The sequence below is a fragment of the Erpetoichthys calabaricus genome, chromosome 3 (genome assembly GCF_900747795.2).
Source record: "Erpetoichthys calabaricus chromosome 3, fErpCal1.3, whole genome shotgun sequence".
In the NCBI taxonomy this organism is placed as follows: Eukaryota; Metazoa; Chordata; class Cladistia; order Polypteriformes; family Polypteridae; genus Erpetoichthys; species Erpetoichthys calabaricus.
In genome coordinates, this window is record NC_041396.2 from 296,207,222 (window position 1) to 296,224,454 (window position 17,233).

The following is a 17,233-nucleotide window of genomic DNA, read 5'->3' on the forward strand; positions in this document are numbered from 1 at the left end:
TTTTTGATTAATGCTTAATGCTGATGTTTCATACCTTTAGAAATGTTATTTTAAAAAAAAGGGTTATATAATGGAAGAGATTAGTTGTGCCTCTGCATATAATTTAATACAGCACATAGCTTGATTTAAATACAGTATTACTGTAATCTTTTTCTATATTACCCTAGTGGCTGGGGATTGCTTTCTTTAAATACATGTGTATGTGATCTTGTTTATTGAGACTGTTGGTGGAATGAAGAGGTATTGGGAACACACCTGAAAATGTGAATGTAAAATAGTCATATATATATATATATATATATACTAGTCATTTAGCCCGTTACAATAACGGGCGCTAGAACAGTAGTGCATAAAGATCAGTAGGAACAGTCTATATTAAATGGCAAGGGACTTTGACATCATTCTTATTGTTGGTCGTATTTTTCTTTGTCTTTCAGCCTTTCTTTTGTTGATGTTTACTTGCTGTGCTGACCGTTCTTCGTGGGCTGCCACCGTGTATTGTGTGTCTTTAATTTTCTGTGACAGTAATACTGTCTTGTACGTCCATAATATACGTTTAATTTTCTCTGGCGGTAATACAGGCGTACGCATCGGTAATATGCCTTTAATGTCCTCTGACAGTAATACTGGCTTGTATGTGGCTGTAATATGAGTCACTGTATTGTTTACCTTTAATTTCCTCTCGCAGTAATACTGGTTTGTATTTCCGTAAAATGCCTCTAACTTTCTCTGACAGTAATATCGCGCATCACACCACGCCCCGCGCATGCGCACTTCACCAGAAGACACACACACACACACGGACACCTGGACGCACACAGGGATTTTATTAAAGAGGATGCAGGGTTATAATGACTTTATTGAATGTGAATAAAGAGATTCAACTTGGACAACAAACTGAAAGTGGTGTGCTCTCATTGCTGCTCCACTTTACCCATTTCACAGGGCCAAAGATCTGGATTACGTCACCATTGAGGGTCAGTGGAGTTCAGTTCCAGACCTGGTTGACGTAGCTCATCCTCTGGTGGAGGCGAAGTTCAAGTACACTTCGGGATTTGCTACTTTTATCATTTCTGTTGCTGTGGCCCACTAGTGGGGCCCATAACATAAGCAACCAAGTCCTAAATACAGGTGTTTTAATAGACCTGCCACTGTTGTGTCCCAAACGTTATGGTACCCTGAAATGGGGAGCCACCATGTAAAAAAAGTGTTGTCATTTCTGCATGGTGTGACCAAAATGTAGGCAAATATCCTGAAATTAAAGTCTGCGATGTACACTTTGATCACAAGTCTAAATTGTTTGATTTGTACTTTTAAACTGTGGAGCAGAGGGGGAAATCAAGGGAAAAATGTCTTTGTTTCAAACATTATGTAGGGCACTGTAGATATCTTTTCACAATAATTAGATTAATTTTTATATTATGCGTTGTTTATTGACTTTTTTATGTATACTGTTGTGCACGTTACTATTTCATAATTGCCATTTTATTTATTTAATTTTGACACATATAGTATCCGATGTGGAGTCTGCATATTCCACCTGTGTTTTGCCCATTGTGATGACTACTATTTTGTTGTATGTTTTGTTGGTATTAATCTGTGAGACTTTTGTTTGAAGTTTTGTGATGATACGGGAAAGGTCAGTAAATACTGGTCAGCCCTTGTGATTAGCAGGTTCACGATTTGTACCGTGTCATTGGGCAACTTCGCCAGTTGCCACGAGGGCTGCTACGTGAAAGTGGAGGGCGCTAGCTTTAGGATCGCACTCAGTGGCGTCTTTTTATTTCGGTGCTTCACTGTATAATAGGGTTACATATATGAGCACTAATGAGGCAATCGGCTCAACTGCACGAGTCTGCACGTGAATGTGGGCTCAGCTGATCACCCCAGTTCAAATTCTGGAGTCGTTCTGCCATGCTGCTACACACACACACCTCTGCACCCCACATAAGCCTGAGTGCTCCTTTATTTGTTTTTCAATAAAATACTCAACAGCTGCCTCTGCTTGGCATCAAAGCTCAGTCTAGACTTTCCATGTGCAGCTCCTAGCTGGTGGAATGAGCTGCCCACTTACATTTGAAATTCTGACTCCCTCAAGATGCTTAAGAAGCGTTTGAAGACCCTCTTGTGTAGTAATATTCCTGCCTGATTGTAATTGTCTCTTCCAACTGGCTTGCGTTTTCTTCTGAGTTCTTTACTTCTTGTGATCAGTACTGTAGCCTTGCCCTGCTCGATGTTGTTGACCTGTTTTATAAGTTGCTTTGGATAAAAGAGTCTGATAAGCAAATAAATGTAAAATGTACAACTGAGGTGTGTTATTCCCTTCCAAATACTCTTGGTACATGCACACAAGTTAAACATAAATTAATTTTTGTCATTTTTTTTTGTTGCCCAGATTGTCTTATTTTTTACACTTTATTGATTCATTTGTGATATGTTTACCTATCTTAATGCATTTATTTTATTTAGATAAAGTGAATCCAGAGAACAAATGTAGATTGGAACAAGATAAATCAACTGAAGAGGATTCCTTGACAGGTATTTACAGTAAGATAAATTGCTTTACAATACTTTATTCCACCCAGGCACTATGCAGATTTGCTACTGAACACAGGCTTATGTCCATTTCCCCATGATCCCCTGCACCTCTCTAAGGCTAAGGTCCCTCCTAACTAAATGTGGTCCTTTTACCCCTTCTGCCTAAAAGTTCAGGCACTGTGGACAGAAGCTTTTAGCTTCCATTCTTGCTTGACTCACAAATATTTCCATGCAGTGCCTATAATGTTTTTATCACCTTAGGTTTTGACATCAATCGTTATACAACATTAACTACAGTGTCCTCCATGATATTTGGAACAAACTCACATTTTTCTTTGTTACACAGTTTAAAATTAAACCATTCAGGTGTAATTAAGTGCACATTGCAGACTTTCATTTAAGGGGATCTACATACATTTTGGTCACACCAGAAATGACAACACTTATTCCACACGGTCCTTCTAATTTCAGGGCACAATAATGTTTGGGACACAGCAGTGGCAGGTCTATTAAAGCAGCCATATTTAGGACTTAGTTGCTTATCCCTTGCATGCAATGCTTGAAGTCTGCAGTTGATAGACATTAGCAGGTGCTGAGGATCTTCTCTGGTGATTCTCTGCCAAGCCTCTAATGCCACCATCTTCAAAATAAAATGCAAATAAAAAACAGGTTTACGATATGGAGCTGTTGATAAAGAGCTAGAGATATTGATCCTTCACAAGTTTTCTACAGTTATTTCTTTCAGTTCCTCTAGAGCTTATGATGTATTTTATTACTTGTGGTGGCTCATACAGAGCACGCTGAACATGGACTTGAGGGGACCATACAAGTTAAAATTGAAATAAGTGTTAAATTGAGAAAAGTAAAAACACATTAAAAATACAAACTGGAAATAATTAATGAAATATCCATCCATCCATCCATTATCCAGCCCGCTATGTCCTAACAACAAGGTCACGGGGGTCTGCTGGAGCCAATCCCAGCCAACAAAGGGCGCAAGGCACGAAACAAACCCCGGGCAGGGCGCCAGCCCACCGCAGGACACACACACACCACGCACACACTAGGGACAATTTAGAATTGCCAATCCACCTAACCTGCATGTCTTTGGACTGTGGGAGGAAACTGGAGCGCCCGGAGGAAACCCACACAGACACGGGGAGAACATGCAAACTCCACGCAGGGAGGACCCGGGAAGCGAACCCAGGTCTCCTAACTGCGAGGCAGCAGCACTACCCACTGTGCCACCATGCCGCCCTTAATGAAATATACGTGACATAAAATAATAAGTGGCAAAATAAATTAATTAATAGGTATAAAAAATATGCAAGACGAAGAAAATGCAACACAGTTTTAGAAACCTTTTTTTTTTATTTCTTGCGTAAAAATACTTCTTGACCTAGACCGGTGATTCCCAACGTGGGGCAATTTGATTTTTTAGGGGGCAATTCGAGAATTTAGGTACGTTAAACAATTTATAAAATGAAAAAACAGAAATCGCTGTTAAAAATTATAGAAAAAAATAAATATTTTTTATTTTATTTTTTACAGAGACATTTATCTATATATGTAAAATTCTTTTCGCGTTTGAAACATAAATTACATTTGACCATGCAATATGGAAATTACGTATGTCCACAGAACATATTATAATACAGGAACTAATCACTTCGTTTGTGGACGCCATTTTTATATTGTCTTTACGAATTGTTATTATTTGTGTGAGAGTTATTTTATTGATATTGAAAAGAAGTAAACACAAACACGCCGATCTATCCCATAGAAGTGCGCCCTGCATCACCCACTCCCAGCCCTCGTCTCCGGACTACAGCGCTGAGCCGTCCGCGCATTCTGACAGAGAAGTTTTATTTATTCGTCCACGTGACTGTCGCAGAAACTGCCGCATTGTAACTTTTTTTTTTTAGTTGGCAGTACTTGATAGTAGAAGGGATGAGGAAAACAGCTTTGCGTCTTTCTACTTTTTAACTGCGCCGAGCTGTAAACAATTTGAAGACGAGACCGCCTTCAGCGGCGAGGGATCGTGAGAACAAAGTGGACGCTGGGAGGCGCGAAATGTTGGGTTGCTCCGCCGGGTTGAGAGCTTCACAGTTTTGGGCAGCGTCCTCTCTTCTCACACTGTTTGTGACACTTCAAGTGCCCCGTCGGCTCTCGGGAGAGTGGAAATCTTTGCGAATGAGTGTAATCGGCGCCATCGAAGCAGGACTCTGTTTGTAAATTGCCCTGCACGACTACTAACTGTCCCTTAAGGTGAGTTCGGGGCGCTAAAACCCCGCAACATTCAAAGTTGCTTTTGTGATCAATTATTTTAAGAAGATGGAGAGTTTACATCTAAGAAGATGTACAGACCTCTTCATGTAAAGTGTTGGACAATTGTTTGGACCTTCTGCTCGTTAAGCACGGAAGGGCAGCGTCCACATTTATCAGAATTATTTTTCTCTTAAATCACAGGCACGTAGTGCAAGGTTGTCAGGCAGAAATTTGGACGATCACATACAAAATATAATTTCTATACCACAGCAGTCATGTAGCACCTTTCACAAGGGATCTACTACCGACAGATAATCCAAATACATTTTAGCTGCTGTTAGTACTACTTACCTGTTGTGTTATACCGCCTTTAAAATGTAGTTTACCCCAAACCACTCCAGTAGTGCTCAATGTATCTTTACTTCTTAAATGTTAATGTTTTACTGTTTAATAACTTGTAGACTACATTTTATTTTTTTCCCTTGCACTCAGTGAGTGAAGCCACTGGGTAATCAACTAGTATATTTATATAAACATAGAAGGGATGGTGAAGAACCCTTTAATTTATGATTTTACAACCGGCTTGAGTTTTTCTTAGAAATCGTTTTTACCATTAAAATAATATGAATTGTAACAATGATTCTAAAATTTTGCAATGTAACAAAAATATAAAATGATCAAAATATTACAAAAAAAGCTGTCATTAAAGTTATTTTATATTTATGAATATCATGTCTTTTATTATATGTTTTCAAAACTGTATTTTCATATTACTTCATATTGTATTTTTTTTAACAATTTCTTAGTGATTTCTTTGTCAGTACTTCAACTATCCTTTCCATCTTTTGTTTCCATGTTCTATGGAAGCTTGTTTAGACCAAATTAATGACATTATGGGCTTCCTCCACGTGAGTAGGAGTTCACTTTTTGAATAGGTAATAATAAGAATAAGGTATATGTTACAGTGGGGGGGCATCGTGATTTTAGAGAGGCCTAGGTGGGGCATGGCCATAAAAAGGTTGGGAACCACTGACCTAGACGATGAGCTGTTGACGCTTGTAATGTTTTGTAGTTACTACTTTCACTTTCTCTAAGGCAACACGGGGGCCGCGTAGTGTAAATGACGTCAGACTTGGAGACACACCCCCAGCAGTGTTACGGAACGTTTTCTAACTACACAGCGATGATGAGGTGGCGCAATTGACAATTTTTTGCTTTGTGATTTTTTTTTGCCGATTATCACAGACAGCATTAAGTCGAACATAATGTAATTTCAGACTGAATGTATCACATAGAACTTTGGAGAAACATTAAACTAATTTTTATTGAATTTAGTAATGCGTGACATCACGAAGCAGCCAGTTTCTTTAGCACAGGTGGCCTATTTGCAAATTAAAAAAAAAACAGTGCTTATCATCTGAGCTTCATTCCTAGTAACGGGACCACTACCTTTAGACCATCACAGAGGTTCCAGTTGTAGTTGTTTTACTGTATATGTTTACCTATAATATGAGAGGATATCACAAAAATGTGAATTTGTGAATTTCCCATTGGGATTAATAAAGTATCTATCTATCTATCTATCTATCTATCTATCTATCTATCTATCTATCTATCTATCTATCTATCTATCTATCTATCTATCTATCTATCTATCTATCTATCTATCAATCAAAATAGGCTATTGAAATAAAATGGTACGTAATAGAAAAATTTTAAAGGTGTTTTGTATAATCAGTAGGCCAAAAATCAATGAGAAACACACAAAAGTGTTCAGGAAGAGAAATCTTCATTGTCCAGTGTAATCGGCAGGGGAGTCATCTCTTCAGCAATTAAATAGCAAAATATTTATTAGTGGCCAGGAAATTGCTTTGTTTCGTAGACAAAATACAGTAAGAATACCGTAGAGTACCCACTGGATGCGGGTGCACTGGTGCTAATTACTGACACCAGAGCACTAATGAGGCAATCGGCTCAACTGCACGAGTCTGCACGTGAATGTGGGCTCAGCTGATCACCCCAGTTCACATTCTGGAGTCGTTCTGCCATGCTGCTACACACACACACCTCTGCACCCCACATAAGCCTGAGTGCTCCTTTATTTGTTTTTCAATAAAATACTCAACAGCTGCCTCTGCTTGGCATCAAAGCTCAGTCTAGACTTTCCATGTGCAGCTCCTAGCTGGTGGAATGAGCTGCCCACTTACATTTGAAATTCTGACTCCCTCAAGATGCTTAAGAAGCGTTTGAAGACCCTCTTGTGTAGTAATATTCCTGCCTGATTGTAATTGTCTCTTCTAACTGGCTTGCGTTTTCTTCTGAGCTCTTTACTTCTTGTGATCAGTACTGTAGCCTTGCCCTGCTCGATGTTGTTGACCTGTTTTGTAAGTTTCTTTGGATAAAAGAGTCTGATAAGCAAATAAATGTAAAATTTACAACTGAGGTGTGTTATTCCCTTCCAGATACTCTTGGTACATGCACACAAGTTAAACATAAATGAATCTTTGTCATTTTTTTTGTTGCCCAGATTGTCTTATTTTTTACACTTTATTGATTCATTTGTGATATGTTTACCTATCTTACTGCATTTATTATTTAGATAAAGTGAATCCAGAGAACAAACGTAGATTGGAACAAGATAAATCAACTGAAGAGGATTCCTTGACAGGTATTTACAGTAAGATAAATTGCTTTACAATACTTTATTCCACCCAGGCACTATGCAGATTTGCTACTGAACACAGGCTTATGTCCACTTCCCCATGATCCCCTGCACCTCTCTAAGGCTAAGGTCCCTCCTAACTAAATGTGGTCCTTTTACCCCTTCTGCCTAAAAGTTCAGGCACTGTGGACAGAAGCTTTTAGCTTCCATTCTTGCTTGACTCACAAATATTTCCATGCAGTGCCTATAATGTTTTTATCACCTTAGGTTTTGACATTAATCGTTATACAACATTAACTACAGTGTCCTCCATGATGTTTGGAACAAACTCACATTTTTCTTTGTTACACAGTTTAAAATTAAACCATTCAGGTGTAATTAAGTGCACATTGCAGACTTTCATTTAAGGGGATCTACATATATTTTGGTCACACCAGAAATGACAACACTTTTTCCACACGGTCCTTCTAATTTCAGGGCACAATAATGTTTGGGACACAGCAGTGGCAGGTCTATTAAAGCAGCCATATTTAGGACTTAGTTGCTTATCCCTTGCATGCAATGCTTGAACTCTGCAGTTGATAGACATCAGCAGGTGCTGAGGATCTTCTGTGGCGATTCTCTGCCAAGCCTCTAATGCCACCATCTTCAACAACTTCTTGTTTTGGGGGGCTTGGCCCCTTAAGTTTTCTCTTCAGTATATAGAAGGACTGCTCAATTGGAATTAAATTGAGTGACTGTCTTGGTCATTCAAGAACTTTCTATTTTTTTTAGCTTTGTCAGTAGGCATCTACTGGAACTTGAGCAGATTAGGGGCCTCATGCATAACGCCGTGCGTAGAATTTGCACTATAACATGACGTAAGCACTAAAGCCGAAATGTGCTTATGCACAGAAAAATCCAGATGCAGGAATCTGTGCATTCACCAACTTCCGCGTTCTTCCGCTACATAAATCCCGCTCAGCGTGGAAATAAACGCACATGCACGCGCCTGCTGTCCCTCCCCAACTCCTCCCAGAATTACGCCTCTTTGAATATGCAAATCAGTATAAATAGCCCTTAAGCCCAGCGTTCTGTGAAATGGCAAAAGTAAGAGAAAAAATAGAAGAATTTCATCGAATACCAAATGGAGGCAAAGAAAAACGTACTATTTGTTGGTTTAAACAGTTATATAAGCAACAAAAGGAAGTTGATCAAGTGACATGGCGTGTCGGAGAAACTCGAAAGCTCAAGTTCACAAAGTCGCACAGTGCCCGAAATAAAAAAGTTGTCACATATCAAAGTCGGCGTGAAAAGGCGACTCGTAACCCAACGTCTGAGTGTCATATGAAAGCTTATTAGGGTACAGTGAAAAAAAGGCACACAGTGTGAAAAAAGCACGAAATGTCAACTTTAATCTCGAAATTTCCAGTTTAATCACGTAGTTTATTTTGTCATTTAAAGTAGAATATCGTAAACTTCATCTTAAAATCGTTTAATTTACTAGTTTTTCAAATCCCATCGTAACTAAAGTAGCACGCTAAATGCTTTGCTGTGTATTTGATCTTATATGTGCTCTATGTGCCTGAATCACTATGTGCTCTTCCTCCGACAGGACACAGAATCCATTACGTTCGTAATATTACAGCTCTCTGAGTAATTAAAATACTGAGAAGTATACGTGATATCATTTTCATGATGATATAAGTTAAAGCATGTTATTAAACATGGGAACAGAGTGGCGCAGTGACTGTTCATGTCTTACAGCAAGATGCGTGCTGCGCCATGCGCGACCTTCAATGAAATGCTTTATTACAGAAGTACTGTCTTTTTTAGACGTACTAACCTCCAATTCCTGTCCTTACTTTTCTTTCTCCAAATACCCAATCGCCACACAATCAGCTCTGTAATAGACGTTAAGCCATCTGTAACCTTAGAACGCCGATTCTTCAAAATTTTTAAGGAACATCGAAATATCTTCGTATTGTTTAATTATTCTATCCATCTATCCTTCCAGTGTCGCGCCAGCCACAGCATGAAAACAGCGCGAGGCAGGAACAAACCGTGAACGAAGCTCAAGCTCTCTAGCGCTGCAGCACCGTGTAGTTAAAGTTATTTTATCTGTGTAATATAATCAACATATTTTGCTGCATTTCATCTTAAAAATGATATCATCATCATATGTAAATACGCGCTTTATAAAATGGCTCAGGATGTGCAATATTATAACTGTATCATAAGTACAATTATCTCACGGTAACTTGCAAGTACAAACAGTTCTACAAATAACACTTGAGCCACCATCGTGGATGTGGATTTAAGAAAGGGTAACCACACAGGAACAGTAGCACTGCTTTGATGCTGGGTGCTGCCAGTCTGCAAAACCTAACGGAGAACTTGCGTACGACAGGGTATGAGGTACCGTGGAAAAGTGCGTGGCTTTACGCCAAGTGTAGGTTTTATACATCGCGTTTTGAATGTGGAAACGTTCTTACACAACATTTCTGTGCGTACGCACCGTTTATATATGAGGCCCCACATGTTTCTACACACCTCAGAATTCATCATGCAGTTGCTATCAGCAGTTCCATCACCAATGAAGAGAAGTGTGCCAGGACCTGTGGCAGCCATACATGCCCAGGCCATAACATCTCCAGCACCGCCATGTTTAACAGATGAGGTGGTCTGCTTTGGCTCTTGGTCAGTTCCTTCTTGTCTCCACACTTTGCTTTTGCCATCACTCTGATGCAGGTTCATTTTTGCCTTGTCTGTCCACAAGACCTTTTTCCAGAATTCTGTAGGCTCTTTTAAGTCCTTTTTCATAAACTATAATCTGGCCATCCTGTGTTTGTAGTTTGCATTGTATTTCTATTCATGAAGTCTTCTGCTGATGCTCGTCTCTGACACGTCCACATCTGCCTCCCTGAAGACTGTTTCTGATCTGTCAGACCAGCGTTTTGAGCTTTTTCTTGACCATAGTGAAGATTCTTCTGTCATCACCAGTGGAAATCTTCCTTGGCCTACTAATCCCTTTCCGATTACCGAGCCCACCAGTGTGTCCTTTCTTCTTCATGATATTCCAGATAGTTGATTTCGGTCATCCTAAGATTTTACCAAAGTATCTAATGGTTTTTTCTTGTTTTTCAGCTTCATACTGGCTTCTTTGACTTTCACTGGCACAGCTCTTGTCCTCACGTTGAACAATGGCAGCTCCAAAGGGTGGAAGATAGATAGGTAGATACTATTGAGAATTTAAGCAAAATTACACCTTTTATTGGCTAACTAGAAAGATTACAATATGCAAGCTTTGCCTGTGCCTGCTGTCTGACACCAATTGTCCCAAACATTATGGTGCACTGAAATGGGATACCATGTGGAAATAGTGTTGTGTGACTGAAATGTCTGCAGATCCCCTGAAATGAAAACCTGTAATGTGAACTTTAATCACTTCTGAATGGTTTGATTTGTAATTTTAAAATGTGGAGCTGTTGGGTAAATCAAGGAGAAATTTATTTTTGCCCCACACATTATGGAGGACACCATATATTTCCATGTCTGTTGTGCCCTGTGCACATCCAACCCAGTAGTTAGAGCCATGGATGCAGGAAACCTCATCCGTATGTTTAGGAGTCAGTAGAGGTGGTGTGGATCTTACTTGACGTTCTTTCAAGTCCATCAATCTTGAGTTGGTTTTTGTTAAGGTTTTGTTTGACTTTTTGAAAATTTTAATAGAATGACCCAATCAAGAACAAAGACTTTAATTTAAGATTATTTTGTTTTATCATATTCTTTTTTTTTTTTGGATGAGCAAAAAATGTAACACCAGTTTGGAGGAAGGGTTTAACACTAGCCTTGCTTTTATAATGGACCTTCATGAAGTTGTGTTACAACTCAATGAAATGCAGTACAAATCACAAAGGGTGCGAAAGCTTTTTATATCTACGTTAATGTGGTTTTTATTTATTTATTTTAAGTAGTGCCTCCATTCACATAGTCATATTACTTGTCAGCTGTCACCAATACAGTCATATGAAAAGGTTTGGGAACTCCTCTTTGGATTTTTGTTTCTCATAGCTGAACTTCCTTTTAATATATGACATGCCTTATGGAAACAGTAGTATTTCAGCAGTGACATTAAGTTTATTGGATTAACAGAAAATATGCAATATGCATCATAACATAATTAGACAGGTGCATAAATGTGGGCACCCCAACAGAGATATGACATCAATACTTAGTTGAGCCTCCTTTTGCTAATCTAACAGCCTCTAGATGCTGTCCTCCTATAGCCTTTGATGAGTGTCTGGATTCTGGATGGAGGTATTGTTGACCATTCTTCATACAAAATCTCTCCAGTTCAGTTCAATTTGATGGCTGCCAAGCATGGACAGCCTGCTTCAAATCATCCCATAGTTTTTTGATGATATTCAAGTCGGGGGACCGTGACGGCCATTTCAGAACATTGTACTTCTCCCTCTGCATGAATGCCTTTGTAGATTTCGAACAGTGTTTTGGGTCATTGTCTTGTTGGAATATCCAACCCCTGCATAACTTTGTGACTGATGCTTGAACATTATCCTGAAGAATTTGTTCATATTGGGTTAAATTCTTCCGACCCCCAACTTTAACAAGGGCCCTAGTCCCTGAACTAGCCACACAGCCCCACAGCATGATGGAACCTCCACCAAATTTGACAGTAGGTAGAAGGTGTTCTTCTTGGAATTCGATGTTCTTCTTCCGCCATGCAAAGCGCTTTTTGTTCTGACCAAATAACTCAATTTTTGTCTCATCAGTCCAAAGCACTTTGTTCCAAAATGAATCTGGCTTGTCTAAATGTGCATTTGCATACAACAAGCGACTCTGTTTGTGGTGTGAGTGCAGAAAGGGCTTCTTTCTCATCACCCTGCCATACAGATATTCTTTGTACAAATTGTGCTGAATTGTAGAACGGTGTCCAGATACACCATCTGCAGCAAGATGTTCTTGCAGGTCTTTGGAGGTGATCTGTGGGTTGTCTGTAACCATTCTCACAATCCTGCACATATGCCGCTCCTGTATTTTTCTTGGCCTGCCAGACCTGCTGGGTTTAACAGCAACTGTGCCTGTGGCCTTCCATTTCCTGATTACATTCCTTACAGTTGAAACTGAAACTGAGATTTCTTTTTGTAGCCTTCCCCTAAACCATGAGACTGAACAATCTTTGTTTTCAGATCTTTTGAGAGTTGCTTTGAGGATCCCATGCTGTCACTCTTCAGAGGAGAGTCACAGAGAAGCACAACTTGTAATTGACCACCTTAAATACCTTTATATCTCATGGTTGGACACACCTGTCTATGAAGTTCAAGGTGTAACGAGCTCATCCAACCAATTTGGTGTTGACAGTAATCAGCATTGAGCAGTGACAGGCATTCAAATCAGCAAAATGACAAGGGGACCCAAATTTTTGCACAGCCAGTTTTTCACATTTGATTTAATTTCATACAACTAAATACTGCTTCACTAATAATCTTTGTTCGGAAAACGCCCCAGTAGTCCGATGTTCCTAGGAGATGAAAGACATACCACTGTTATCTTTTTTGTTGAAAGGAGAGTCAATTATCAGGGGTGCACAAAACTTTTTCAGTGAGTTACTCAAGTGAGTACCATCAGCTGGAGTTAGGTACGCAATTCAATTCAAAGAGCTTTATTGGCATGACCATAAACAGTTTTGCCAAAGAAATTGAAAAAATTGAAATAAAACAATTTCTATAACAGATTTAACAGTAAGGTAAAGAATTAGGGTAATAAATAAATACAGATACAACAACAATAATAATAAAATAAAAATATAGCAGCAGCTTAAAAAGAGGTAAGAATGAGAAATACCTGATCACTCTATACAGAGTAAGGTTTTAATAAGTGCAACCTTCCTTACTGTCTTCCTCACTGTCTACCTCACAGTCCTCTACTTCAGCTTCCTGCATGGTAGATGATGATGCTGCAGATGCATCTCCCTCTCCTTGGTTAAGCTTCCGCTTAGCTGTCTCCATCCACAGGTCAACCGCTGGTTTTGGGTCAAATGTTTCTGTGGTCTTCTTTGACTGGTGGATGTGCATTAGGGCCATGAGGCGAGCATGTGACAGACGAGATCTGTGCTTGTTTTTTATTATGTTAAGATTTGAGAATCCCCTCTCACAGGCTGCACTGCTCAAAGGCAGTGTAAGAGACAGTTTAACCAATTTGACAATGTTGGAGTAAAGATCTGGATTGCTTGTATTTAATATCTGGACCAAGTCATACACAGAGGATTCTGCCAAGTGTTTCCCTGTTTGCTTTAAGCGCATCCATTCTGTGACAGTTGTGTCTTTGTCAAGACTCAGTGTGGCTTCATAATTATGAAGAATGGTACAAACTTGTGTTGCCAAAACGATGTAAATCTTGTATTTCCTGAGGCCAAGTTGAAGGATCAAATACTAAGAAATGATCACATGACTTCAGTGAGTCATATCTGATTCCAAACTCCTCGATTAACCCCCTGAGTAAGTTTATCTTGTCCCTGTCAGCATCAGCATTAGAAACAGTATATGCTCTGTAGTGGCCTTCAGCATCAAGCAAAAGTGTAAACTGTCTTATGGCCACCATGAGTTCATCCTTACATTCTCCAGTGCTCAGCTTTTCCTTCTGAAACACAATGGATGTGGGCTTCGAAATCTTGCCAATGTCAAGCAGGTTGCCCAGAAAACACTCAAATTGGTCTGTGCAGATATGCTGCAAGTCACTGTTATCACTCCTGGCCAGCTGCATTTTAATGGCTGGCAATAATCTTGATATTTTTAGCAGTGTGTCATGCCTCCATGCAGACCATCTGATATTATGAAATTTACCCAGTTTCACAAAGGAGATCCCATTCTCTTCACACAAGTTCTTAAGCACAGCCGTATTTTTTGCTCCACCTTTTTGTAAATAGAACTGCAGCAGCTTGACCACGGAGCAATTAAAGGTGTCACAGTATGGAACGTTGCGATCCGCTGATTTTCCGCAGTTTTCTAGTGTGTGTGCGGTGCACAGAATGTGCACAAGGGAGTCTCCTACTGCAGCCAGTTGCAGTAGTTTCGGAGCAATGCCGTTGTATATACAGACGTTAACAGCAGCCCCGTCAGTGCACACGGCGACCAACTTTCTCTTCCAGTTGTCCAAGCCTGCTTCCTGGAAAAGTTTAACGAGGCCGTCTGTTACAGCCTGCGCAGATCGGTCAGCACCCAGTTCGATTAGGCCAAGGAACTCCGTGGTAAACTGCCTGATGTTGGACACAGACACAATGAAAATGATCTCATGCTCGGTTTTAATGATGTCTTCCGATCCATCAAAATCAGTCCCCAAAATTCAGCAGACTCCAACTTTGCTTTCAACTCCATCCTGATAGTGCGCGCGATGGTCTGCATTATCCGCGTGGCCGCCTCACGTGAATGATACGCAGTTCCGACATTTACTCCTAGCCGCTCCAGTAAAGGAATATCTTCAGCATAGGAAGATAGGGGACGAGCGTGTTCAGCTTTATGAAAGGCAAGGAGAAAAATATTACACAGAGCTTGCCGTTGTTCTTCATTGACCTTTGTTCGCCATCTAGCTAGAGGGCGAGTGGAAATTTCTTCCTGACTAGCTTGTTTATTAGAAATAGCTTGTATTACATTCATGTGCTCCTTGCTCATTTCATGTTTGTCAAATAACGGGTGACTGAAATTCTTTGAGCCTGTGTAAAAGGCACTTGTTTTGTCTGCGATATGTGGATGCGAGCGGCACAACTTACACCACATTTCAGTGCACTCCTCATTAGCTTCAAGCCACGGCACATCTTGGAGACACTTTTCAGAAAAAAACTCTTTTTCTGCTCTGTCTCAGCTTGTTGTTTCTTTGCAGGTGGTGAAACCACAAAGTACCTGCTTAATGTCTGTTGTTTTTTAGACATATTGGCAACACAACATAATCAAAACCAAAAAGAAAACAAAGTATATTAGCAACATGAGGTGTCGATGCCTTTTCTGACCGTCAAGTACGCACTGGTGCTGTAGGGACACAGATGACGTTACGCAGTTACAATTTTTTGTTGCGCATGCGTACCAGTGTATCAGTTATGTGCACCCCTGTCAATTATTATGCAGGCTGAGAGGGGTTCCCAAACTCTTTCATATGACTGTATATGATTCATTTTATTTTTCAGACATGATGAATCCAGAGAAGAAACCAAGATTAGATCAAGTTGACGTAACTCAAATTGTTGCAGTGAGAGGTGAGTTCGTTTAAAAAAAAATCAACAAATAAAAAGGGATGGAATACTTTCATCTTAGGATGTAATTTTTATAGACATGACATCATGTAACAGTTGTTAGGACTGTTACTCACAGGTCCAAAATGATGGGTTCAACCCTCCGCTCAGGAATAGTTTTTGAGGATTTTGCACGTCATTCGTGTGTCTGGGTGGATTTTCTCATCGTAAAAGCTGTTCTGTAGTGATTGTATTGACTTTTTTGATTAATCCATCCTCCATTTATTTTCTTGTCCAGGTTGAGGTGATAGCAGTCTAAGTAAAATTACCCAGACATCCCTTTTCTCCAGTGCCTCCACCAATTCCTCCAGGGAGATACCGAGGCATTTCTAGGTCAGCTGGGAGATATAATGTCTCCTGCGTGTCCTGGGCTTGCCCTGAAATCTCCTCCTGGTTTGGATTTATCTTAAACATCTCTGCAGGAAAGTGCCTGGGAGACATCCTAGTCAGATGCCCAAACCAGCCCGACTGGCTGTATTCAATGTGTAGGAGCAGAGGCTCTGTGTTGAGCCCCTGAATGTCTGTGCTCCTCGCCCTGTCTCTGAGCTGAGCCCAGACATCCTGCAAAGGAAGCTCATTTCTGCTGCTCGTATATGCAGTCTACTTCAAGATTGTGGCTGTAGGTTAAGGTAGGAACGTAGACTGAAGATAAATCGAGAGTTTTGCCTTTTCGCTCAGCTCTTTCTTCACCACAACTGACTGGTACAAGATGCACATAACTGTCGATGTTGCCATCTTGTTTGTTGAATGACTGAGTGAAGAGAATGCCTCACCCACTGGAAACAGCTCTGCATGTCGGATTGGTGGTTTCTGGTCATAACAAAAAATTCAGACTGTGAGGCTTTTCTTGGATCATATTAAAATGTAATAGCCCTGACGCCTAGGTTAACAGTATAGCGTGCTGCATCTTTAGGTTTTTAAGTAAGTAAAAGTAAGTAAAAATGTATTTATAAAACACCAAACACAAACCAAAGTCACAAAGCACGGAACTTAAATAATAATAAAATAAATAAAATGAAATTTCAAACAACCTAAAACACAAGGACAATATAAAAGTCACCCACAGATGGCAAAGTTACCTAAATGCCTGCTTGAACAGGTGCGTCGTAGCGTTACGTTTTTTCTCGAAAAACATTTAAAAAGTGTTGCATTTTGTTGCTTGAAAAATTGTATCTATATATATAATTCACTAAGTCCATGACAAGCAAGATGCACGCAAGACAGCCACGCCCACCAACTCACAGAGCCCAGCCGACCATGGCACGAGAGCGAAAGTATTTGCCAAGAATGTGTTCATTAATCAAGAACGAAAGTCAGAGGTTCGAAGAAGATCACATACCATCGTAGTTCCGACCATACATGATGCCGACTGGCGATCCGGCGGCGTTATTCCCATGACCCGCCGGGCAGCCAACCGGGTAACCAAAGTCTTTGGGTTCCGGGGGGAGTATGGTTGCAAAGCTGAAACTGAAAGGAATTGATGG

At 40.1% G+C, this 17,233-nt stretch overlaps 1 protein-coding gene across 7 annotated transcripts in view; it reads left to right on the forward strand.

Annotated features, from left to right (window-relative positions):
• Positions 1 to 17,233, forward strand: part of zgc:174906 (uncharacterized protein LOC571548 homolog) — a 69,620-nt gene that overhangs the window by 45,559 nt on the left and 6,828 nt on the right. For 2 of the 7 annotated variants that reach the window (XM_028798559.2, XM_051925092.1), the window contains 3 exons: positions 2,470 to 2,538; positions 7,406 to 7,483; positions 15,645 to 15,713. In XM_028798559.2, the coding sequence (XP_028654392.1) occupies positions 2,470 to 2,538; positions 7,406 to 7,483; positions 15,645 to 15,713 (216 nt within the window). Of the gene's footprint in view, positions 1 to 2,469; positions 2,548 to 7,405; positions 7,484 to 15,644; positions 15,714 to 17,233 lie in introns of all 7 variants that reach the window. The other 5 variants (XM_051925093.1, XM_051925095.1, XM_051925097.1 and 2 more) reach the window with 5 other exon arrangements.